Source organism: Anabrus simplex, chromosome 1 (assembly GCF_040414725.1).
Source record: "Anabrus simplex isolate iqAnaSimp1 chromosome 1, ASM4041472v1, whole genome shotgun sequence".
NCBI classification, from domain to species: domain Eukaryota; kingdom Metazoa; phylum Arthropoda; class Insecta; order Orthoptera; family Tettigoniidae; genus Anabrus; species Anabrus simplex.
Window position 1 is genome coordinate 491,754,655 of NC_090265.1, and position 26,281 is coordinate 491,780,935.

Genomic DNA, 26,281 nt, shown 5'->3' on the forward strand with positions numbered 1-26,281 from the left:
CAACTCGCCCGGTACAGACTGAATTTGAGTTCGTTCCAATGTCATTTATTTTTAACAGAACGACGTCTGTCGGGTCAACTAGTTAAAAGTAAAATACTGGAGTTCATTTATTGTGAACTTGTCATATCTGTCATTAAGTTGAATATGTTCTTTTAGTTTATACAGACAGTATATTTGTATACAAACATGTAAGAGTGTATAATGATGTAGAAAGCAAGGTAATTTACATAAAATGAGTGGCTTTCAAAACGATCCCATTTTCATCTGATAGCAGATAAGAGGACGTGATTGCTTTCGAAATATGAAGAAACTGAGAGTATATTATGTTCAAAGCCAAATAAATTATTCTATTTGAAATGTACTATCTGTTTCAGTTTGTTCTCCCTCATCTGGTATGCCATGCTTTTAACATTTTTACTCTGCAGCAAATTTCTTGATTTTGAAATGTGGATCTTACTACCATATTTCTTTTTATATATCTAATCTATCTAGCTATTTTCTTTTTAATCGTTTAGGACCATTAGAGATCACATTAAGTACTATATTCAATTTTAAAAGCCTTTCCTTGCAGTCCAATTTTGCAGCAGCATTTGTTTTCTGGAAGTCTATTTTTTTTTTCCTCTGTCTATTTTTGTTCTGTTTCTTTATTTAAACTATCTAATTATACATAAAATACTGTAAAATTCTTTAATCATGATTCAAACCTGCAACTCCTTGAAACAAAAGTCTATTTTATTGTTGACTCTCAATTACAGCAAGATACTCTTAACTGTAAATCCTTTTAAATATCACCAAAACTCTATCCTTCTAAATGGACCCTATACCTTCAGCAGATCTACAAAACCTCTCAAAAGTTTCCATGTTACATAGTTCAAATTGATAATCAGATTATGATCATTCCTGGAAGACTAAAACAGAACAACAATAGTTTTCATTCAACTTGTTCCCTACCACTGCTTACTATCTTTTTCTTATTAAGTCTGTCAATTCTTTTCCTAAACTAGGTCATGAAATAAAAGAATGTTCACAACTGAAGCAGTCTTTCTTATTTCAATTGTAAATTAGTGTGGTTTGTCCAATCACAGGGTAGGCAACTTTATCCTAATACCATGCAAATTATTTTATGTAGTAAACTTATTCCATCTTTACAACTTACCTCCAGGCCTCTCATCACAATATTCCTTCCACAACCTTTCTATCATCTGCCGAAACATGTCAGGAAAATCATATACATACGTAGTGCCTGAACTTTGAGCCATGAAACGTTTCTGCTGAAGATAGTCCTTTGTCAAATAGGGAACAGAAATAGGCAAACCATGCATAGGCCCCTGTTTATTGCCATATGCTTCAAATTTGATCTGAAACAAAACAATAATGGATATTTCAATTATTAGTAAACATACAGGGCCAAAATCTGCCATGACTGAAGCTTTAGAAATATCATACCTTACCACATGATCATTGTAACATATTTAATTATTATTTTCATTGAACTCAAAGAAATAGCGGGAATAAATAGTATAATTAGTCTATAATGAAGAATATATGCAGGAGATTAGATATTAAAGTGAATCCACAAAATGAGATTTTATACTAATTAATCTTGCAAATTTGCTTGATAAATATATAAAAGGAGAAGATGATAGAAAAACTAAGTAAGGAATAAAAGTAAACTTTTGACATTCTCACTGGTCTTAGGTTATACACGGAAACACTTTCTCAGATGTAATTCATGGTCAAGGATAGTTAGTAACTAAGTTGCTGATGGTGGTGGTGGTGATTACTGTTTTAAGAGGAAGTACAACTAGACAACCATCCTCTATATAACAGTAATAAGAGAGAAAAATGGAAGGGATCAGACACTCCGCAAAATGCAGGTATCAGCCAAGGAAAGACAAGGGCTGTGAAGGATGTGAAAATGAAAGAATCCCTAGCCCTCAGAAACCTAATAGCTTCGGGGTCGGAAAAGAACAAGAGTTGACCAAGGAAGGTCGAATTGGGTAGATGAAATTGAGGTGCCTAGCACAAGTAGAATCAATGCCAGGAGACAGACAGACAGACAGACAGACAGACAGACAGACAGACAGACAGACAGACAGACAGACAGACAGACAGACAGACAGACAGACAGACAGACAGACAGACAGACAGACAGACAGACAGACAGACAGACAGACAGACAGACAGACAGACAGACAGACAGACAGACACACACACACACACACACACACGTCTAAGTTGCCTCTTTTAGCCACCTCTTACGACAGGCAAGGGATACCATGGGTGTTATTCTTTAAAAAAAAAACATACACACACACACGGGGTCTAAGTTGCTGATCTTGCTCCTGCAATTCAACAATATGCTACAAGGAACAATAGTAACAGTGCAATGATCTCCAGATGACGGATGTACTCAAAACCATACTTAAACTTTCTATGATCGTATATTACAAGTTACCACTGCCATAAATATTTCATGTTAAGGACTTAGTTGTGTTTATGCAAAGACAATAATTCTTGAGAGTGTTGATAATTTCCTTGTGTGTTTAATCAAGTTAGAACTTGAAAACCTAACTCTAGAATAAATGTTGGTCTCCGTTCCTTGTGACAGAACTTACTATGTTTAGTGTCAATTATTTATGATTTTTCCAAGGCAGTGCTCGAGAACTTAATTTCCCAAGTGTTCGGTTCATTAATACGTTCAGGAACTTGTAAATACAGTACTCACTATTCATACGAATTCTAAGAATTTAGGGTGGTTTGTTTGTTTGTTTTTTCCTGGACAGTATTTCCTACGACAAGTGATCTCCAATTTATTTTCATGTCATCATCATCATCATCCTAAACCATCTCCAGTTTCCTGGGTGTGGTATATGAGCCTCCTCCATCTCATCCCGTCCTTGTACCATTCTTCCTCTACCAACTTGTCCCAATCATGACCTCTCAGCAGTACATCGTTCTTAACTAAATCTATCCATTTCCTTCGTGGCCTTCCCACGGGTCGTCTTCCTTCTACTTTTATGTCAAATTCCTTCCTTGCAGTTCTGTTTACTGGCATCCTCTTCATGTGACCAAACCACTTCAGTTTTGATATCTGAATCTTATTGAGGAGAGAATCATCTATTCCTACTTCTTCTCTAATTTTCTCATTACTAATCTTGTCTTTCCTGGTTTTCTGGATCATAGTGCGTAGGAATTTCATTTCAGCTGCCTGAAGTTTGGAATTATCTCTATTGGTCAGTGTTGTGGTTTCGAGACTGTATGTAAGAACCGGTGTATAATAGGACTTGTACAATGTCATTTTTGTTTTCATGGGTATTTGCTCATCCCACAGCAGGTGTCTTACCTGGCGGTAAAATTGTGTTGCTTTATTGATTCGATTGTTCACCTCAACTAGGTTGTCATTTGATATAACGCTACCCAAGTATTTGAAAACTGGAACGCTGTCCAGTTGGGCTTCATTTAACATGACTATTGGTTCTGCTCCTTCCCCACACACTTCCATCACCACCGTCTTGGTCTTGCTGATGTTTAAACCATATTTCTTAAACTCCTCATTCCAGCTTTGCATTCTCTCTCCCAATTCCTCTTCTGAATCACTCCAAATCGCAACATCATCTGCAAATGTGAAGGCTTTGATATCTCCATGTTCTTTCCTTTTAATAGATTTCATTACTACATCCATTACAATAATAAATAGAAGTGGTGACAATGAGCTGCCCTGCTGCACTCCTCTCTTTGTTTCAAACCAGTCTGACAAACCACATCCTACTTGAATACAGCTTCTGTTCCCACTATACAACATTTTCACTTTGTCTATGAGGCTGTCTCGCACTTGAAGTTCTTTCATGCATTGCCAAATTCTTTCCCTTGGTACACTATCGTATGCTTTCTCAATGTCCAAAAATATTAGAAATAAAGGCTTGTTCTTCTCCCAGTATTTTTCCATTAGCATCCTAATTGCAAATATAAGGTCTGTAGTTGACCTTCCTGGTCTGAAACCATACTGCTCTTCTTCCAAAATTGGTTCAACAATATCTCTGATTCTGGTCTCTATTATTTTTTTCCAATATTTTCAGGACATGAGACAGTAGTGTGATACCACGGTAATTAGTACATTTTCGTCTGCTTCCTTTCTTGAACAGAGGTACAATGATGCCCATCTTCCAGTCCTCAGGAATAGTATTTTCCTCCCATATCTTGTTGAGCAGTCTGTAGAGCCATTGGATTCCTGGAATTCCAGCTGCTTTCAGCATATCTGCATTTAGTTCATCTATGCCCACTGCCTTTCCTTTCTTGATGCTCTTGAGCGCATTTTCAACCTCAAGCCATGTAATTGGTGGTTCAGTTGTGGTTCCTCGACTAGGCTCTCCTCTATCTGTTATGTTTTCTGTATTTCCATTCAGCAGCTTTTCGAAATAGATCTTGAGTTCTTGTTTAACTTCTCCCTCTTCTTGTGCCAGAGTTCCATCATCACAATCTATTGCTTTTATGGTCTCTTGATCCCTTCGCTTGATTTTACTACTCTGTATAGCAATTTCATACTTCCTCTACTGTCCTCTTCCAGTTTGTCTGCAAACTCATTCCATTTCTTCTCTTTTTCTTCCCTTACAATGTTCTTTACAGCAAGTTTCTTGTTCCTGTATACTCCTTGAAGTCTTTGTATTTCTTGTTCATTTCGTTCTTGTCCCTGTTTTTATTTTTCCTTGTCCAGTGCCTTCTTTATTTGGATTCCTTCTTTCACTGCTGTTTTCACTCTATCATTCCACCATGGTGTCTCCTTTTTTCTTTTGCTGGAACTTGTAACTCCACATAGGTTTTTGGCTTCTCCCACAAAGGTGTCTTTGAAGGCCTTCCACTCTTTATTAACGCTGGTTACTTCACCCTTCGGCAAACTCTGTTGAATCCTTAGTTTGTATTCTTCCTTTATCTGGACTTCTTGCAACTTCCAAGTTTTGATGATGATGATGATGATGATGATGATGATGATGATGATGCTTGTTGTTTTAAGGGGCCTAACATCTAGGTCATCGGCCCCTGATGGTACGAAATGAGACAAAATGCAATGAAAAAATAAAATCCAAATTCCTCCACTGACCAGAATTCAAAGCGTGAGGACCAAAAATGAACGGATGGATATGAATTTAAAACAATCAGTGGAGCCGACCCGCAATGCCTCAGTCTCAGAAAATGATGGAAAACAAGAGTAGTACTGACCAAGGGACTGCTTCTATAGCTCAATACTGAATCTGTAATGCGTGCAAGCTAAAGGGGTCCAAAATATAGGTTATCGGCCTCTCATAATGGTACTTATCGCTTGGAAAGTAGAACCATGGTATTTGTCATGGTGCGGTACTAATCAAAAGTATCGTAGACTCGCGGTATTCCACACATTATGGTACTACTGACAGGTTATGAAATTCGTACATGTAATACAGACCTATGGTGTTCCGGACATAGCGGCGCTATTTACAGGCAACGCAAACCTATGGTTTTCATCACATAAGTGCACTAACCACAGGGACTCGTACTATCCTGTGGTGTTCCTTATATAGTGGGTAGTAATCATAGGCAAGCCAGAACCCTGGTGTCGCTCATATAGTGCTACTAATCACAGGTACCGTAAAAGCCTGACCGCGCGGTGCTCCTGCGTGCTATTAATCACAAACCTATTTGGTACCTAACATAGTGGTACTACGCACAAGTAATAGCGACCGGTGTTCCCCGCGTGGTGGTACTAATCACAAGTAGTTTCATGGTTCTAATCCAATCATCCCTTGGTCGCCCCTTTTAGTCGCCTCTTACGACAGGCAGAGGATACCGTGGGTGTATTCTTCGTCTGTGTCCCCCACCCACAGGGGGTTGTGTGTTTGGTCCACGAGAGGTGTTTTATTTCCCTCAAGTCCGCCGGCAAGCCGGTTAGGACCCCCCTATCCACCACCTGGGACGCGCCACGTGGGAGTATAACCTCTCCCCCTGCTACGCCAGCGTAGTAGGTTCTGGACTTCCAAGTTTTAACCCTTGGTTTTTTCGTAATAATTTTCTGCGTTTCATTAGTCATATTTGAAGTCTACTACCAACAATCTGTGGTCACTGTCCATGCTTTCACTAGGGATGACCTTTACATATGTGATGTCCCTGCCACCATCTTTATTCATGATTACGTAGTCAATCAATGTTCTATACTGGCCATCCCAACTGTACCTTGTTATTCTGTGACTCTCTTTTTTTGAAGAATATATTTTTGAAAATAAGATCATTTCTCCTGCACAGATCTAATAGTTGTTCTCCTTCTGGGTTCCTTTGTCCAAATCCATGTGGACCAATGATGTTCTCGTACCCAAGTCTGTCTATCCCAACTTGCGCATTTAGATCTCCAATAATAATAATAACATTTTCCTCATTAATATCTTCCAGGTCCTGCCGAAATTTCTCTTTGTCTTCCTCACTGCAACCTGTCTGTGGGGCATACACTTGTATGACTGTGTATTTAGTGTTCTCCAGTTTCATGAACATTTTAATGATTCTATCACTTTTGCAGATTACTTAAGCTGTAGCATCAGTCCCTTCGTTAATTAAGAATCCAACACCATTTTTCGCTACCTTCTCCTGTCCACTCCAGTATAATTTATATCCTCCACGAAGTGTCTTACTTCCAATCCCTTTCCATTTGGTCTCAATTCCAATATTGCCCAATATTGATATTTTTCTTCTATCCATCATGTCTAGGAGTTCTTCTACCTTTCCAGTTAATGATATAATGTTCATAATTCCAATTCGGTATTTGGGTCTCTTTTATTTGGGGTTTCCTTTCAGAACATTGTATATCATCAGCCTTACGGTCATCATACTTTACAACTGTCTGAGAGGACGTGTCAGTCCGGTCTATAATCTTCTTTCCGAGGCTCTTTTTCTTATTTTCATGTCAATATCGAAAAACTTTGTTATTATTTTTAAACAAAGAGACTTACCATCATTTCAATATCTGGACTTTAATTTTCTTCTACTGCAATGAATTAACATTGAAATTCACCCAGTGAAAATGATTAACTACTCATTTCTGGTGCTTATTTCAGAACTTGTACTTTTGGCATAACTCTTCATAAACTCTACACTTGTAATCCTAACTTCAAAATACAAATGAAAGAACGTCCATCATGAAAAGTGAAATGCAGAAGTGAAAACAATGCATCACCACTGAGGTTAAGTGGTGGTAACAGCAACCAATCTCAAGTTCATGGAGTCATTCACAGGTAGTGCATTCTCGTTCATAGCAAAAATCAAACCGCTGATGCTGTAACCATTCAATACCATGCTAATAGGCATGTCACGAGGCCCAACAAGTCATATATGTCATTTTCCACATCGTTCTACGACATGTTTTGTTGTAATAAGAATTTTATGCCCAGTCCAGGATATGAGCGACGCTGCGATGGCTCGAAGGGTTAAGATCCAATTGCACAAACCAAGCGAGAGAGCTTTCAGTACAGCAAAACCTTGAAATTATGCTCTCTATCGTGAGAGCCAGAAGGAAACAGGATGCCACACTCAAGAGACTGCCTAGGTCAAGAGGCGGAGTTAACTGGATATTCTCAGCGATTTCCCTGTATATACATGAATACAAACTCACAAATTCTGCGCGTCAAGTGATAATAATCATAATAATAAAATTTCAGTAAGGCCTTAGAAATGTACAAGTAAGGACTCGTTGAAATCAGCATGATTTACAATATGTGATGATGTAAGAAGATGTATTACTTAATGAACGTATTAGTAATGACGCACATTAGTCAGATTTGCAGTGATGGGAAACATCTGTCCTAGCGCTTATCTTGACAGAGATAGAGGAGTCCCCACCTCCTACTACTTTGCGCATTGAAATTCAAGAGAAAGCTTGTGAGATTACCAGAGAATCAGCGATGCGATTTACACAAAAGTAGATCAGTGAAAAGAGGAAGTTAAGATCTACAAAATGAATATTTATATGATCTTGAGGGTCTTTACAAAAGATCAGGTTCACAATAGAACCAGAAACTTACAAGAAAATAAACAATTTAGACATCACAATCAGTAGGAATAATGACAACCTGTCATACAAAATATACAAAAAGTCCCCTCATACATCCAACACTATTGACAAAGAATTGAACCACCCTTACACATACAAAGTAGCAGGACTGAATAAAATGATACACAGAGCTATTTCTACACCAATGAGCACAACGGATTTCACAGAAGAGATATAAATAATTAAACAAGTCACGAAAGGAAACAACCATCCTCCGAGCAGGGTAGATAAATTATTAAATAAACAAAAGAAAAACCACACAGGAAAGTAAAAAAAAACCATTGTTCTCAACATTAACAAAATCACATACAAAATAGCAAACAATTTCAAAAAAGCAAGGTCTAAAAGTAGCCTTTTAAACAAACAACACACTACAAATGCACATCAGCAAATGCAACCTACACAACAAAGACCCGTTCTCCAAGTCAAGAGCCTATGAACTCATTTGCCAAGAAACTAACTGCAATGCCACATATCCCTTTCAGACCGAGTACGCACAATTGTGCGGGTTCGTATTTTAGTTATCCCTGACCGTATTTGATGTTTTTTCGGCGCTACACCGGACTGCAGTGATTGTGCAGGACACGTGGCGTGTATTTCAATTGATTTTAGTATGCGCTTGACCGCCAGGGCGAAGGAAGAAGAGTTTAAAAAGCACAGTTGATCGGCGAGATGGCAGGAAGCAGTAGTGCCGAAAGTAAGTATTTATTTACTGCGTTTATATTAATCTAGAAGCTTTACTGAATACCGGAATATATTCAATGAAGTGTGTACATTGGTTAGTGAACGTAAATTTTGAAGCTACACCATCGTACGTGATACAACGAGGTTTTGAATTTTGATACGCACAATTGTGTGGGTCCTGTTTTTCAGATGTTAGTTTTTATTTTGTAAAATAAACTATTAATATGTGTATTGAGGAGCATTTTAGTCAGTTCTTGACGTACAAACAAAAATTCACACCTCCAGTTTTCTTTCAGGTCTGAAAGGGATATATAGGCCAAGCAAGATTTAATTCCTACTCGAGATACAAAGAGGACAACAATGCGATCAGAGTCAATCGACATTCAGCTTTCGTAGAGCACACAACAGTTTGTACCATTTCACAGATATCGACACAGATCTAAAAATCTTGTGCATCGAGAATAAAAATAAATCTTTGAATATTAAAGAAGCAATTGAAATTTACATCACAAAAAAGTATAACGAAACCAACCTGAATGATCGTACAATTTTAAAAGATCCCCCTATTCGCCCTACTTAACATCTGAACAACATTTACACGTTTTGCATTAGTGCTTAATGAATCCCACACGAGGTAATCTCTGACTTAAAGATCTGGAATGTGGATTAGAATATTCTTATCTGTAGTAATTTCTCTGAATTTATGTACCTCGTTGCCATAAGACCTATTTGTGTCAGTGCAACGTAAAGCCCCTAGCAAAAAAAAAAAAAAACATTTATGCACCACCTTTTGCCACTTGAGGCAATCTTTTATTATTAACATTTATCACTATAAATAATATCTTACAAGAACTCTCTAATTAAAAAGCATAATAAAACAAAAATAGCAGTAATAATAATATTTTTTTAAAAACTGTAATATGAGGAAAAGAAGCAAAACAGAAAATGAGAAGAAGAAGAAGAAGAAGAAGAAGAAGAAGAAGAAGAAGAAGAAGAAGAAGAGGGATAGCAACAACAATGATAATAGTAAGGGAACACTAGGGGTAAAGCACCTGAAGGAGAAGTGCGGGGTGTCACTGACCTGACCAGGTTGAGGGGGGTGTGATGTACTGGAGGGTCAGCTGACTAGCAGTCAGTTGGATTCGAGCCAATGAAAGAGCAACGGTTTTTCAAATGCCACGCCTTATATGCTGCAGTGGTAAAGTAAACTTGTGTCCTCATCCTGAGGTGGTGCAGCTGACAAAGCAGGATATCATTAAGAAAAGTTCCAAATTTCAAATTTCTAGGTGTTTGGACAGAAATAAACAAATATTTCCAAATGTGAGTGAGACTTGATAGAATCTGACGATGTTTTTTTACGAAAGAAACATGCCATTCTTTGTTTAATAGTGTGTTTTTTTACAGGTATGTTATAGTGTAATATTTATATTGAAATTGTCTGTTCGACAAACTGAAAAGCTTTTAAGTTACACTTGCACTTTCGGCATGGCATCAGGATGTGTGGTTCCATGGTATGAAGGCATCACTAATGGATTTAGGAGTACACATCATCCCAGAAAGCTGCCTGTTTGTTATACAGGTGATATAAGTCAAAACTGAAATAAAACCAGAACTTAACAAGATTAATGATGATTTTTGAAAATAAAACCTCTCTCTGTACCCACTCCAATGATGTACCGTACACACCCTGTGTATGCTGCTCATGCTCTTCAAGCTAGCCTTAAGTGCAGGCAATTGCAGGTACAATATATGACAGTGAATAAATTAAATATACACTATGCAAATGTAGAAAAGCTGTACTTACAACACCAGTTTTTGGGTCTGTGACTTCTTTATACAGACAAAGATCGAGAGAATAGCCACTTTCATTAGCAAGACACAGTCTCACATTGGTGGTTTTGCTGTTGGGAGACTGACGAATTGTCATCTTCAATTCAGCCTGAAGGACTCTAAGTTTCCATAATCGTGGTCCATACCGCATAACCATATCAGTAACACTTTCTTCAATCTGGAATAGAAGAACAATTTTATATTAAAACCTGCACATTCTTACGGTTTAACATCTTATTAACAAAACAAAAAAAAACATGGGAAATGAAATACTATCAAATAGTTAAAGCAGACAGGCCCATCCTATATCAGATTAATTTTTGTCTTTGTCTCTCCTTTCTGTTACTTCCTCTACCTAAACTTATTGAATGTGTCCTACATCTTAGGATCCTTTCTCTAAAGTAAATTCATAAATTTTACTGTTCCTATTCCTTTCCAAGAAAGTGTGAAATGCTGATATATGAGAGATTTGAAATATAATGGCAGCTTGTACCTTGAAATACATATGGAACTACAGTAGAAGTCCGCTATAGCGAGTACGGCATATAACGAGAACTCCGTTATAGCAACAACATTTTTCTGTCCCTTCAAAATTCCCATATTAAACTGTGTATCGTCCTTCGGTTACAGCAAGAACCCTATCACTGGCGCATCCGTTATTACGAGCGATTAAGCGCGCACGATTTTTTCCGTTACCGATATTTATGCACCCCAGCGATGATATTGCATGCGATCGATTACCTTCGGAATTGTTTCCTCGCTGTGTGCACTAGCAATTTCTCTCGTCGACATTCGAAGGCGATGTCAGAGTGGATTAGTAATATCCGGCAACAGTTGTTCCGTAAAGAAAATTCGAAATGAAAGAGAACATATATTCGTAATGAATGCGTAAATAACGTGTCCGATAATGGTTGTTAACTCATTAAAAGGCTGACTAAACAACCGCTTAATTTTGAGGCTAAATACTGCAATTAAGTAAGAATGGGATACACCTTGAGATATGGCAGAGTGCTTAATTGATTTCAGGGGTTAGTTTATGTTCAGTCGCGTCTGGTTAAATTACGGAAAGGCTATTATGAAAATTTATAGCGAGAAATGTATAATTTCTCTACTGGCGCTTGAAGTGTGTTTTCATCACACGTATAGTACAGTTAAGTTAGGATACGTGACGCTGTTTGAATAAGAAAACTGAAACGTTTGCAACAAAATGCTATCGATCATCTTCGGGATGGTATAGTTTTCTCACTTTGTGCATTTGCGAGCTCTCTCGTTAACATTCAAAGGCGATGTTGGAGTTTATTAGTAATACCCATTGACTGCTGTTCTCTAAAGAAAATTTGAAATGAAGGAGGAAAACACCTTTTCGTAATAAATGCGTAAATAACGTGGCCGATAGCAGTTGTTAACTCGTTAAAAATAAAGACTAAAGTAATTTTAATGTTATATACGGAAATTAAGAAAGAATGTGATACACCTCAAGATATGGCAGAGTACATCACTGATTTCAGAGGATATTTCATATCTTCTCACGTCTAGTTATGGCTATTTAGATGTAAATTTTTCGCGAGGAGGTTATTTTTCTACATGTGTTTCAAATATGTTTTCATGATAGGCTACATATACGGTTAGGTTAGGTGACGCTTTTTGAAGAAGAAAGCTGAGGTGTTTGCCACAGAAATCTCTGGAGTGATACCGTATTTCTCTGAATCCAAGACTTTTTTTTCTCAGAATCTGCGAAAACTCAAGGGTTGTTGCATTCGCGGCCTAACAGTAAGTTAATGGATACCACTGGCAACTACCGTGGTAACCACGCTGCTTCTTTTCACACGCGCACAGAACTCGTTGACAATAAACACCGCCTCTTTACCACACATCGCTAGCCGCGACAACCAGTTGTACAGAGCCTGTACGTTTCTCAAATCTGCAGAATGACATCAAAGCATGAGACCCTTCGAATTCTAGAAAAGCCATGGCTACTCAGTGTCAGAGTCATAACGCGTCTATTGTACTTGACGCTTAGTAAAATTAAGGTTTATAGATAGCAGAAATATTTTCGTGATGGATAGTCGTATTGTAAAGATACGTGGAAAAGGTATTGCCGGCAAATTTTCAACGGGTTCTAGTCAATATTATGATGCCAATTATAAGTTAATGTTTATTAAACACACGGAAATGTAGAATAATTGTGCAGCCGCAAGAAAATACGGCATAGGCCTGACTAAAGCCAGTATTTGGCGTTAGCGTGAAGACAAAGAGCCAAAAAAATGTGTACTGTACAATAAATGCATTCAGTGGTCCGCAACAAGGACACTTTAAGAAGTTGAAGATGAAATTGTGAGGTATGTGCACGAAAAATGCAAGGGCAGAATGGCCATACCGTGGCGATATAAACTAGTTCATTGACTTTCAACGTTCGTGATTAGGCCTATACATCGCTAGCCGCTGAATTTGGCCAAACCCGACAAGCGAGACGTGCGTGTAGCGGCAGCCGGTTATATCTGACGCTGCGTAAAAGTAACAGTTTTATAGAAAGCAAGAATAATTTCCTGATGGATCGTTCTATTGTAGAGACGCATGGAATAGATATTGCCGGAAAATTTTCAACGAGTTCTCTTCAGTATTATGATGCCAATGTTGAGTTAATGGTCCTTAAACCCGCGGAAATAAATAATTGTGCAGCCGCCAAAAATAAAGAAATACGGCGTGACGAAAGTCAATGTTCGGCGTCTAAAAATAGTCTAAAAATGCATAGGCCTACTGTAAGACAGGCATTCATATGATTTTACAAACTTCTTTTTGAGCCTGATTTAAATTTTTTGAAGGAAAAAGTGGGGTTCATCTTGGATTCTGAGATATACGGTACTATATTTTTTTCAGAATGAAATTAAACATATACTTTCATGTAGCATCGGATTACAAAATATAACAAACAAGTAAGCCGTAGTGTGGATATCATCTACGGAAACGCAAGTTTTGAACAAACTGATTGCCGTTTCTTACCGATTTTAAAGTGCATGAAGGATTTTCCGACTTTTATACAAAAATCGGATATAACGCCAATCCGTTATAGCGAGTAAATTTTTCACTGTTATGAATTCTCGCTATAACAGACTTCTACTGTGCGTGATACTGCATCCCAGGTTGAGAGTACTGAAACATTATTTATATTGTATTTTTCAGTGCAGCTTTATGAATAGTATTAAAGGTTTAAGAAAACAGTTGACAGTTGTGTAAAATACGCCCCAATAAAACCTTTCAAACCTGAACTGATGGACAGTAAATTATTTGACCACCTCAGTCCTATCTTCGACAGCTTTTGCTTTGAAATGGATAAAAGAAATAGGTCATCTTATATGAGAGAGTGAATATGTAAATAAATACAGAAAGGTACTGAATTTGCTTCCTAATATCACAGCCCTGAATAATGTCAGAATATCTCTACAACTAATGCTATCATAACAAGATTAAAAATAAAAAAATATTTCATCAAAAGGAAAAAGTAAACAAAGCAAAATTAGAACTTCAATTTCTGAAAGTAATAGTAATTATGGTTTCTTTATTTATAAATAACATATTACTTTAGAAGGATCCATGATAACAGTAGGCACAAAGTTGAGAAATATATGGTTGCAGTCCGTCCGTTTTGAATCTGGATGGGAAAATGCCACTTCCAATTCATCCATTGCCTCTAATAACACACGTTCAGCTTCATTCTGCAGATATTCAAATGATGCTTCCTTGGTAATAAGGTCTGAGTGACGGATTATAGAACGAATAAAGAAACGATAATCAGTCACTTCCTGACCCTTTGCAACCTGGGGGAGAAAAAGATTACAGTCAATATCAGAACAAAATGTTTCATAACAGCCTATTCTTACGATGACTATGAAATGTACAATAGAATAGAACACAAACCTTAGCTTTACCAAGATAGAGATGCATCTTTTGGTTTGAGGTGGGTAATGCCTCAAGATCATATGTTCTCATTCTGTTCAACTCCAACTGGAATGCCATAGCTGGTTCTAAATGTCTATATATACGATCTTCTACATAGTTATCTCGGTATCGGTAGGTGAAGAATTTTGGAAACTGGCGCCTAAAACACAAAATGGAGGGATTTCATTCATCATAGCAAAATGCAAAACAACAGGTATTTTGTGTATTGCAGTATAAATTGTTATACATTATCTGAAATGTAATCTCTATCAAAGACCAATCTGCCTGAAAAGAGAGAGGAGAGGTAAAATTTTGACTATGCTGAGTGTACAACAACAACAACAACAACAACAACAACAACAACAACAATAATAATAATAATAATAATCATGTTATTAGTTTTACATCCCACTAACTATTATGATTTTTGGTATATCTATCAACAGGAAGTTGCTGTATTTGAGCCCCTTTTGCTTTTCTTCTGATATATCAGTCCTCACAGATTAGCAAACATTTAATAGCTAATTTTATTCTTTCTAACCCACTAAAGTAGAATAGAAAATATGCATGGTATCATAAATGGGTTTCATTTTCATCTTTCTATTACTTCCCCTCACTTCTCCTGGCAAATGTACCTTTTTTCATTGTAAAAGTTATCTGTTTCACTTCTGTATCCCCTTCCTTTTGAAAGAACAATATTTTATGATACAGGATACAAGGAATGAGAGAATTTTTATGCGTGCACGAGCGGGCGCATACGCACTCTCTCTCTCTGACTGAATTAGTACAGAAGAGGGTTACCCACATATTCAACCTTTAAAAATTACAGTAAAAGGAGCTGCAGTTAAGCACAGGAAGATTAGCAGAACAGATTACTGTATTACATATCTATGAACAATTTTGAACATTTGCAGAAAAATAGTCACACATGTGAAAATGAACAAATTTTTAATAAAAAATAAAACAGGCCCCACTATTCATGCATGGGTGGAAGTAAGTTTTCAATCTTACAGGCCAAAATCACAAGAATTTGTGCTGAGACAAAATAAGCAAGCAATTTCATCTGTGGACATCAATGAACAAACACCCAAAAATGTATGCTACTGTACTTCTCTTGATCACGTATTTACTTACTTAATGAGTACAACAAAAGTGATTCTCCGAATGCCTCTCCTCTTCAACTCCTCCTCGTGGTGTTTACAGAAGTCTTCAAATCGTCTGCTGATGGTTGAATCATCAGTATCACCTTTGTCTTTAACACCCACACTCAGAATATGAATGGGCTCAGTTTGCTGAAGAAAGAAAAGAGAGAAAAGTTTTCATATTGATAGAAAGGCAATCACTTACTAAAAAATTATAAGCCCAATCCATATTTCTTAGTCCATAATTAACTCGTTGAAAAAAAAAAGAAATGGTACTATACAGGGTGGTCCACTTAAAACTTCCACTGCAAATACATCTAAAACAACAAGAGATATTAAGAAACGACTTTCACGACTATGAAGGCAGGGAAGGGGCTAATTAAAGTACATACTATGAACCAGTCAAAAACGTAAGAAAATATTTTCAACATAAACTTACGTTTTATTAATGAACACACTGTATTATTTCTTGCGCAATCATTAACATGAAAAATCACATAAGGAATGTCGTTTGTTTAATTGCAATAGGTTAATTACATCCCGAGGTATTGCAACGTGAAGTTGACGCTTGAGATAAACAAAACATGCAGCAGCTGCACATTCCGAGATTCAAGTGCGAAATTCACGTTCCTCTTAATCGTGATGTGATTGAGATACTATGATGTGACAAGCGCTGCTCATAATGTTATTTGCACTATTACGAAGAGGGCATGAGACAATACTGATTTCCAGTCACACAGAATGGAAAATAAAGAAAGGGTTTACTCCTTCGTGTTCTATTGATCTCTACTACTGTACAGTACTAGAATGGACATGGTGGTAATGAAATTGAATATCACCGGTTGGGGTATTACATAATCAGTGGCTGACCAACGATCTAGCAGAGGGGGAAAATGCTGGTTTACTGTACATAGTTGTACGTCAATTACATAATGTTACATCACAAGTACAGGACATGTTACTGAACATTTGTAATTACTACATTACAATTGAAATTTTGCACATGGTGAACTGATGACATAAACATATGTTTGTACAGTAGTACGTACAAAACAAACTTCTCAGAAACACACAAACACGTATACCGGTATGCAAACAGATTTCTCACAACAGAAACTCTACAAAGCATGTTCGAAGAGATCGCCATTTACATGGCAACACCGCTGTGCACGCTCCAACACTGATTGACTCACTGCTGCCAGTGTTTCTGGTGTGATTGCAGCACATGCAGCGGTAATATGGTCTTTCATGTTGTCCATTGTTGTTGGAACCTGCTGATACACCACATTTTTCATATGTCCCCAAAGAAAAAAAATCTAATGGAGTGAGGTCTGGCAATCATGCTGGAAATCTCTGAACAGGACTGCCTTGTCCTATCCATCGATTTGGGAACTGTTGGTTTAGTGCATTTCTTACCACTATGGCATAATGCGCAGGGCATCCATATTATCTGACGCAAATTCAGAGGTAGGTCTTCCATTAGTACAGGTAAGGTACATCTCAAGAACTGCCTGTACTTTTGCCCAGTAAGAGTGCCATCAATGAAATATGGGCCAATGATGTTTTGTCCTACACCACACCATACATTGATGCTCCACTAACGTTGATGTTCTACCTGACGAAGCCAATGTGGGTTTCCTGTTGCCCAGTAATGCACATTGTGTAAGTTGACGTTCCCATGGTGTGTAAACATGGCTTCATCTGTAAACAGTACCCTACGCATAATGTCATGGCCATGCTGCAGAACCCCCTGGCAGTATTCCAAACGAATTTAAAGTCATTGCCGTGAAGTCCCTGATGCAGTGACAAGTAGTATGGATGGTATTTATGCCGGTAAAGAATGCGCAGCACGCTTGTTCGAGGGATTCCAATCTGTCTTTCCATTTCATGAGAACTAGCATGAGGATTTATTGCAACGGTTGCCTGAACGGCTACTTCTGCTGCTTCATGCGTTACTCTCTTGCTTCGGACCCACTTTCGTGGAGACAAAGCTTCCTGTCGCGCTTAATTTTTTAACAATATTAGTGAAGGTAGGACAGGTTGGGTGATGTCTATTAGGGTAACGCTGTGCATACAGTTGTGCTGCTCGTGTGCCATTTTGGCGACATTCTCCATAAAGTAATAACATGTCAACCATTTCTTCATTTGTGAAAACCATGTCAAATGCCTAGAAAGGATGGACAGGTAAATTAATGCCACGTTTAAAACATTGATACCAATTAATGTGTACAGTACACCAGTGTCATTTACCCGAACGTATCTCCAGCAAGTCAACCTTCTTCATAGAGAACCGTTCTCACACACACACACACACACACACACACACGCACGCGCACACACACACACACACAGCGGTGATGTCATATCGTTCCGTTCCAGCACAGACCTTCAGAGGCGAGGGTTGTACTGGGTAGTGTAATGGGTCAGCTTACACTGACCAGTGACATTAAATTTCGTTACAGTAACTTTGTGGTACGAATTACGTACATTCTGAAGTAGTACAATACAGAGTACTGTACTATACTGTGTAGGTAAATAAAACACGCAAGAGAGAAACTGTTATTTACATAACCCTTTGCTGTGGCAGGAAACCTTATTCTTATTTTCATCCCTCTTGATAACAATGCAAATAATATTAAGTACAGCGCTTATCGCATCGTAGTACGTCAATCCTATTGCGATTAGAGGAACGTGAGGTTTGGGCTTGAATCCCGGGTGCGTATCGTTTATCGCAAGCATCAACTTCACATTGCAATACCTCAGGATATAACTGACCTATTGCAATGAAACAAACGTCATTCCTTATGAGATTTTTTCATGTTAACGATTATGCAAGAAATAATACAGGGTGTCCATTAAAAAAACCTAAGTTTATGTTGAAAATCATATTTTCTTACGTTTTTGCTGGCTCATAGTATTAACTTTAATTAGCCCCTTCCCTGCCTTCATACCCATGAAAGCCATTTCTCACTCTCTCTTGTTGTTCCAGATATATTTGCGGTGAAAGTTTTAAGTGGGCCATCCTGTATAAGACTTGTCCTTAGAGGCTAGGTCTCTTAAAGTGGTCACTACTTAAGGGGTGAGAGGTGAATTTGTCACAAGAGGAAGAGACCTATCTTCGGCATGTACTCAGTGCAACATTCATCAGCAAGAACAGCGAGTCTACTAACTCTGTGTAGTCAACACCACTTGTCACCTTCAATGTAGGCTTCACCTAGCGTTTTACAATCACCTGACTACAAACTGTGGCAGTATTAAGACAGCAGTGGGAATTGATTGAAATTTCTTAATTTATTGTTTTAAAAATTATTTTCTGTTGTATAAGATTTTATCTTGTTTGGACATTTGGACTTGGAAGAATTCCGTTTTAGAAACTCTTTTTTGTGTGTTGTATTAAAATTATAATTTACCTGTGAATTTTAAATTTTTTTGTTGTCAAAATTTGTGAAACGGCGTGTACCTACACGTGCAGTTCTGGAAACGCGTTTCCTGTTGCGTAAACTACGACTTTTCTGGAACATTTATTATCAGCAAGAACGAAGAGACTTTTGATTGGGGAAAATAAGAGTTAATGTAATTGGTGAATATGAAAGTTGAGGGTAAATTCTAAATCCTCATTGGTTCTCTTTGGTGGTTGCACCATTTCCTATTTCTGGATCTGACGCCGCTCCTTCGGTGGGAGCGAGGTAGGATCTCCGTCTTTGATCATCTTAGTGAGCGGATGTGCTCCTCCTTCGCAATGTAACCATTTGCAGCTTGATTACACAAATACAGTAAAATAATAAATTTATGAAATTTTAAACACAGTAAAAGAAAACTTACGGTTCAACAAAAGGGTTGCACCACAAAACGTAAATAACAGGTTAGGAAACATGACAACTACAGAATGGATGTGGAAAACGGCATGGAACCCTGAGAGGTAATGGAATGTAGCCTTTTGCGAAGAAAGAAAATGTAGAGGATAATTGCCATTGGACTACACACATTTATTTTAAGGAAAAGGAAACAAACAAAAAAACTCATAATAGAAAGGAACAAATTAAGAACTCTAAATAGAAAGATCTTTATCAAATGCAAATTAAATAATTGTTAAGCATGCCTGTAGACATGCGCATAACGTGAAAGAAACTTAATCACTTAATTTGAATTGAAAAAATTATCCAACGATACATGATTAACATGAGGGCTAATCCCAATCTACACAAAGTAGAAATAAGACTAAACACAGAGGTACAGAAAACTTGCATCACTACCAAAAACACTTCAGGTAATGAGCATAGATTTTCAACACTTATGTAAGGCAACACCTGGGGAGGCAAGCCTGAGGGATAAGTAAATTACATTATTAATTACAAGGTAAAAAAAAAAAAAAAGATTGCCTCCAAAACAAAAGGTACAAGATCTTAGCTGAAAAGCTAAGTCATTTCGAAAAATTTGGGCGGTGAACATGAATCTAGAGGATAAACTCCTGCGTAAGAAAAATAAATTATTACATTTAAATGAAGTTATAAACCGAAATAAACGTAGAAACGGTGCTTACCCTGAGACCAGGCATCCCATGATGAGACCGAAGGAGAAGCATGTCCGCTCACTAAGATGGTCAGATGATCAAAGACAGAGATTCTACCTCACTCCCACCGAAGGAGCAGCATCAAATCCAGAAAGAGGAAATGGAGCAACCACCAAAGAGAACCAATCAGAATTTAGAATTTACCGTCGACTTTCACATTCACCAATTACATTAACTCTTTATTTCCTCCATTCAAAAGTCTCTTCGTTCTTGCTGACAACAAATATTTCAGAAATGTTTCACTGGCTTTGTTTAAACTCTTTCTTTTATCTTCCTTCTTACAAGTCCATATGGCTTCCTTTTACTGCTATGCAGATCCTCTTTCAACTCCCACATAAATTCTCCTCAACTTTTCTTCTTTTCTTCACTTACTACTCTCTTGCACCTTATTTTCATTTCCTGATACCGTACAGTACTTTCTTCTACACTTTTTTTTTTATTTTATCCCAATTCCATAATTACCATGCTTTCCTATATTTCCCTCTCATTCCACCACGGGATTTCTTTCACTCTTTCAGCTCTTCTGCCATAAAGCACTCTCTGCACAGCTTACAAATGCCTTCTTGAACATGTCCCATTCCACTTACGCACTATCCACCTCACCTCTAGATAAGCGTTTTTTAAATTTAATTTATACTGGAATTTATCTTTTAATTCTGTATCTTCTCTCTTATTTCTTTCATTTTCACTACCCCCAATCAAGGGTCTCTATCAAAGGTGTTACATTTAACAACTGTCTACAATTATTTAATTTATTTTCCGGGTTGAACCGTGTTGTACTTGTACGCATATCACGTACAGTTGTACACCGTGGAAGCTTCACTTCTAAGAAACTGTCTACAATTTTCCCTTTTCTCCAAGAAGTAATCAATTACTATCTTCGTCTTCCTTTTGCCCCACTGATATCTTGTAAACTTTCTACTGTTCTTCTTCCTGAAACATGTATCGCCCACACTTAACCCATTTCTCACACAAAAATCCACTAACTTCTCTCTCTCTTCATTCCTCTTTCCAATACAAAATGCCCACATACTACTTCAATTCCTTTTCTGTTGCATCCCACCACTGCACTGAAGTCTCCCATGACAGTCACTTCCATACCCTTTATTTCTCTCTCCAGTGTCTCCAGGAATTTGTCCATATCCAAATCTTGGCATCCAGTCTAGGAACACACTCTTGGATGAAATCATTTACTCCATTTCCCATCCTTAACCATCGTTGTCATCATCACCATCATCATCATCATCATCATTCATCCAAACCCAACCACCTTCAGTTTCCCGGGTGTGGTGTAAGAGCGCTCTCCATTCCTGTCTGCACAAGTACATTCCTTCCTCTTCAACTGTACACCATTCTATGCTTCTTCCTTGCAGATTGTCTTTTATGTGGGATATCCATCTTATCCTTGGCCTGCCTCTAAGTTCCTTGTCCACCAGGTCCCTTCCAAATGATTACCTTCTTACTCTCTTTGAATCCATTCTCTTCAAGTGACCAAACCATTTCAATACTGATGTTGCTAGAGTACCAAGAAGTAATCAATTACTATCTTCGTCCTTCTTTTGCCCCACCCATATCTTGTAATCTTTCTACTGTTTTTCTTTCTGAAACACGTCATTTAGGATCATTTCATTTCTGACCTTATCTCATCTTGTTTTCTTATGCACAGACCTCAGGAATTTCACATCTGCAGTCTGGAGTCCGCTATTATCCATTTTGTTGATGGCGCAAGTTTCCAGTCCATATGTTGTTATTGGTACAAAGTAGGCCTGATACAGAGTCTTCTTAGTTATCAAAGGCACTTGACTGTCCCAAAAGAGATTCCTGGCTTGGAGGCAAAAATGGGCCCCTTTCTGATCTCTTGGTGATTTCAGCTGTGCTTTAGCCATATTGAGTTACAATGCTGCCAAGGTACTGGAAATGACTGACTTCCTTCTAATTTCTTTCCATCCAGCACAATATCCCCCTTGCCTGCTCTCGCTTTCATTACTACTGTTTTTATAGGACTGATTTAAAGGCCAAACTGTATGTTTATCGCTCTATCAGTTATGTAGTCTACCTTATCCGTCTATGATCTTGCTGGTTATTATCCCCACTCCATTCTTAGCCATATGTCCTTCACTCCAGTACAGTGTGTATCCCTTCCTCAACTTATTTTTCCCTTTTCTTCTCCACTTATGTCCTTCACTCCAGTACAGTGTGTATCCCTTCCTCAACTTATTCTTCCCTTTTCTTCTCCACTTAAACTCAATCAATCCCACCACAGCTATATTCTCGTTCTCCACAAAATTAATTACAACTTTCCAGTGTCATGAGGTTGATTACTGTCACCTTCATGATGCTGTCTATTGGACCCCTGCTTCTCACAGTTCTCCCAGCATAAGAACTGCACATCACTTCTGGAAAATGCCCTAGTCTTTTCTGAGGCTGATTTAAATGTACCATTTTCATTTTAGGCTGTTATTACGGTGGGGTCACCAGTTGCAAAGACATTTTAGAACTACTGCTAGCAGGTGATCAGGCCACTCCTAACATGAGTGGTGACGCCTTTTGCAGCTGCCCCTAACCTGGAGTCAGGTTGATGGGTTTCAATGTCATTTCTTACACTGAAGGGGCCATCACCCCACCTATGGACATTCATCCACCCAAAGCCGTTGGTCCCCTTAGGGAACTGTGTTATTTACCACAGCGTGACACTTGGTGTTGAGATGCTGATTGTATGGTTCACTCAATACCATAGTGGGGTAACTAGTCAGACATTATCTCCTAAAAGAACTAAAATCTAATAATCAGGGTGTATAATCAGCCTCTTGTCTGGCTCCTTGGCTGAATGGTCAGTTTAGGAGCCTTCGGTTCATAGGGGCCCGGGTTCATTCCCGGGAGGATTCGGGGTTTTAATCTTAAATGATTAATTCCCTTGGTTCAGGGACTTAGTATTTATTTTGTTCCCGATATTCCTGCAATTCACATACTGTGCAAAACACTATTGTCCACCACAATAACACGCAGTTTCCCACACACAGCAGATGCCACCCACCATTGTTGGAGGATCTGTCTTACAAGGGCTGCACCAGGTTAGCAATAGCCACACAAAATTATTCTTTAATATCAGCCCCAAATATGAATTAAGAAAACCAATTTCTGTTTTAAAAAAACCTTCTCAAAGAGATTTATAAAGGAGAGAAATAATTAACAGGTATGGTTACCTTAAAGGTATTATCCTGTACAGCTCTCCCCTCGCCCATGGACATGCTAATGTTGATGCTTGTACTGAGACGTGACTCACTACCACTCTCAAGAGCATCCAAAACCTTTGGAGAGACCACAGCAGGAGAAGCAAAATCTTCCAGTACATCCAACATCTCATCAGCATACTGTTCAAATTGCTCAAAGGTTTCAAATGCAGCCATGCATCCTGTTCGTTGGCAACTCTCGAAGGTCATGGATAAATCAACCTCACTATTAACCAAACCAGCTTGCTCTGATTTATTGAGTGGTATCCTAAAGAGAAAAACAGAGAGAGCAAGCATGTATTTACTGCAATTTGTTGGTTTAAACTTTTCTTTCACAAACAGAATAGAAATGACTAAAACAAGATTAAGTACACAAAAGTAAAAAATAGGTTCAATTCAATTCTTTCCCTCTCCGTTGCTTGTGTCAGCATCACAGAAAACCAATTTAAAATAATTTCTCAAAACTCTACGTTTAGGTTCAGAGATAGCCAGGGAGTGCACGTAGGAACATTAAGGGGGCCAAAACAGGAAACGTCAAATTTCTCTGTTAATATTAGTTGTATCAGAAAACTAAACGTAATAAAAGTTGTGCACAACTTATTTCTTATCTGATACTGTATATTTTTGCCATATGAGCTACAATAATGGAAATATTCATAAAGTAGATTTTGATTACTAAGCCCAAAAATTGCGAGCATCGCTGATGTGGGACTATTATTCAGTCATCATGGTAATGAACTAACTGGAATGGTGCGTATTGGCCCCTATTCATCAAGAAGAAAACAAGATTGACAATCAAAATGAGGAAAAAATGTGAAGGAATGATCACTTCAAGAATCAGGGAAGAAGGAGTCATAAAGGGGGAGGGAGGGAGGGAGGGAGGAAGAAAGCCCTAACATCTGAACTGGAAGAAAACAAAATGTGATAGCCTACAGTGTCATAAGCTCCTAAACATATCAGCAAAAACATTACACCGATTGACTACTGTTATTAGTTGAGGTGTGTTTTGTCTCTTCTGCTGCCACTCATCTCCATTAGATGGCATTACTGTTGCTATTACAAAATCGAACCCATCAATGATGGGTGCACAACAGCTAGTGTATATATATATATATAAAGCTATGAAGGAGGATAGGAACATAAACAAAAGATAAACACAACATTGGCTATTTTTGGGAATTCTTCAGTCCTGGTGTGAAGGGTGCGGCATAAAAAGCAAGCATGTAGTTTTATGTGACTGCTGGTATCATGATCATAGTCACAGGACCTCCAGTTTTATGAAGAACCTGAACCGCAGCAACACGACTTTCATTTCAAAATCCCACATGCACTTGTCTGGAATGTGAATTGTGGCCACCTTGGTGAGAAGCCAGTGATAATGCCACTCAGTTATCATATTGCTAAGAAGGTAGGGTGATAAGAAAGCACAGTCTGAAGTACCTTCAACATTTAGGCCCTTAAACTTCTTTCTGATTAGTAAATATCAGCATAGTTTTGAAGTTGTTCTATGATATTATGCCATGGTGACATTGTAAATATGTAGACATTCTGACTCCTATGCAGTAGCATCTGCCACGACAAGATGACATGAGCTGGGTGGCGCCCATACTATTATAGCAGCAAAAAGGCTAAGTGGTGGTGCCAGCATTACCTTGGCTCTATCTCAGATTGGTGTTTTCAAGACTTGGGCAGTGTAACACAGATTTCCAGACAAAGCTAGACTCTTTGAGATCAGTAGTTTGAAAACAGAATTTGTTAAATTTTGTATCTCTTTGCCAACTTGTGGAAGAAAAAGACCCTGAGGAGCTTAAAGATCAAATTCTCAACTATAGGTCAAAACTGTGAAATACAACAGATGTAAGTACTTTCCACCAAAAACAAAGTGTGAATTGTTTCATTGCTTTATCTGGCCAACACTGCGGAGGAAATAAAATTTATAGCTAACAAGCAAGATAAATCCATTAATCTTTAAGCTGATTCCACAATCTTGTTAAGAAAACAGCAGACATATTCAAAATTTTCTCAGCTCCCTATACGGGCATGCAAGCCTTCCCGGCTATACAAAGTGAGAAATATATTGGAAAGTCTTATGGATGATATGCAAGTTGGAGAGTTGATTATTTTGTGTTGTCTGAGTTGTACTGCCCAGGTACTTGGACACGATCCCTTGGCCATGATGATAGGTGGAGTGCAACCTTCATTTATATTTGCGCACCCTCTTTGGTCGTGAATTTACAGTACGCGCACAATGTTAAGAATCTTTGGTGCGGCTTGTAACTGCTTGCTCAGGCGACTTTGACCGGGATGGTTTAAGGCCAGTGTTGTCAACTCTTCCATGTAATCACTCTCTTGTGTAGCCTTTGTAGTCCATAGCGTATGTAAACGTAACTTGAATGAATAGGATATTCCTGCGAGGTACTGAGATTTTGTTTACTGTAGTGTATTGGTACAAAGATGGCAAATGCTGCTTCTGGATCATCTGAGGAGCTGAAAACTCCCCCTAAAACAAGTCGGCATATTTCTCATAGCAGTGAGAGGAAGATAACTGCAAACATTCTGGGATGTTGTGAAAAAAGTAGCAAATTATTACTGGTTCCTCTTAATCAGTTTCTTAGAAGGGCAAGTGTTTAAAGGGGGGAAATCTTAAGGTGAAGAATTTCAGTGCATCTCATCCAAATAAATCTCTCTAGATACCAGGTAAGAAAATACAGGCCTTTAATGCTTTCGTACTGATACATATCAGTGTTTCATGTAGCCTATCTAAACAGCAATAGGTAAGAAATTCTTTTCCATTAGGCCAAAGAAGAGCGGCAAGGTCATG

At 38.1% G+C, this 26,281-nt stretch overlaps 1 protein-coding gene across 2 annotated transcripts in view; it reads right to left on the reverse strand.

Moving 5' to 3' along the window:
- The window catches only part of ACC (acetyl-CoA carboxylase), a 391,497-nt gene that overhangs the window by 72,539 nt on the left and 292,677 nt on the right, over window positions 1–26,281 (reverse strand). For both annotated transcript variants that reach the window (XM_067135322.2, XM_067135321.2), the window contains exons 23-28: window positions 23,434–23,728; window positions 15,653–15,810; window positions 14,498–14,678; window positions 14,161–14,397; window positions 10,557–10,760; window positions 1,157–1,358 (exon numbers count right to left, since the gene is read on the reverse strand). In XM_067135322.2, the coding sequence (XP_066991423.2) occupies window positions 1,157–1,358; window positions 10,557–10,760; window positions 14,161–14,397; window positions 14,498–14,678; window positions 15,653–15,810; window positions 23,434–23,728 (1,277 nt within the window). The remainder of the gene's footprint in view (window positions 1–1,156; window positions 1,359–10,556; window positions 10,761–14,160; window positions 14,398–14,497; window positions 14,679–15,652; window positions 15,811–23,433; window positions 23,729–26,281) is intronic.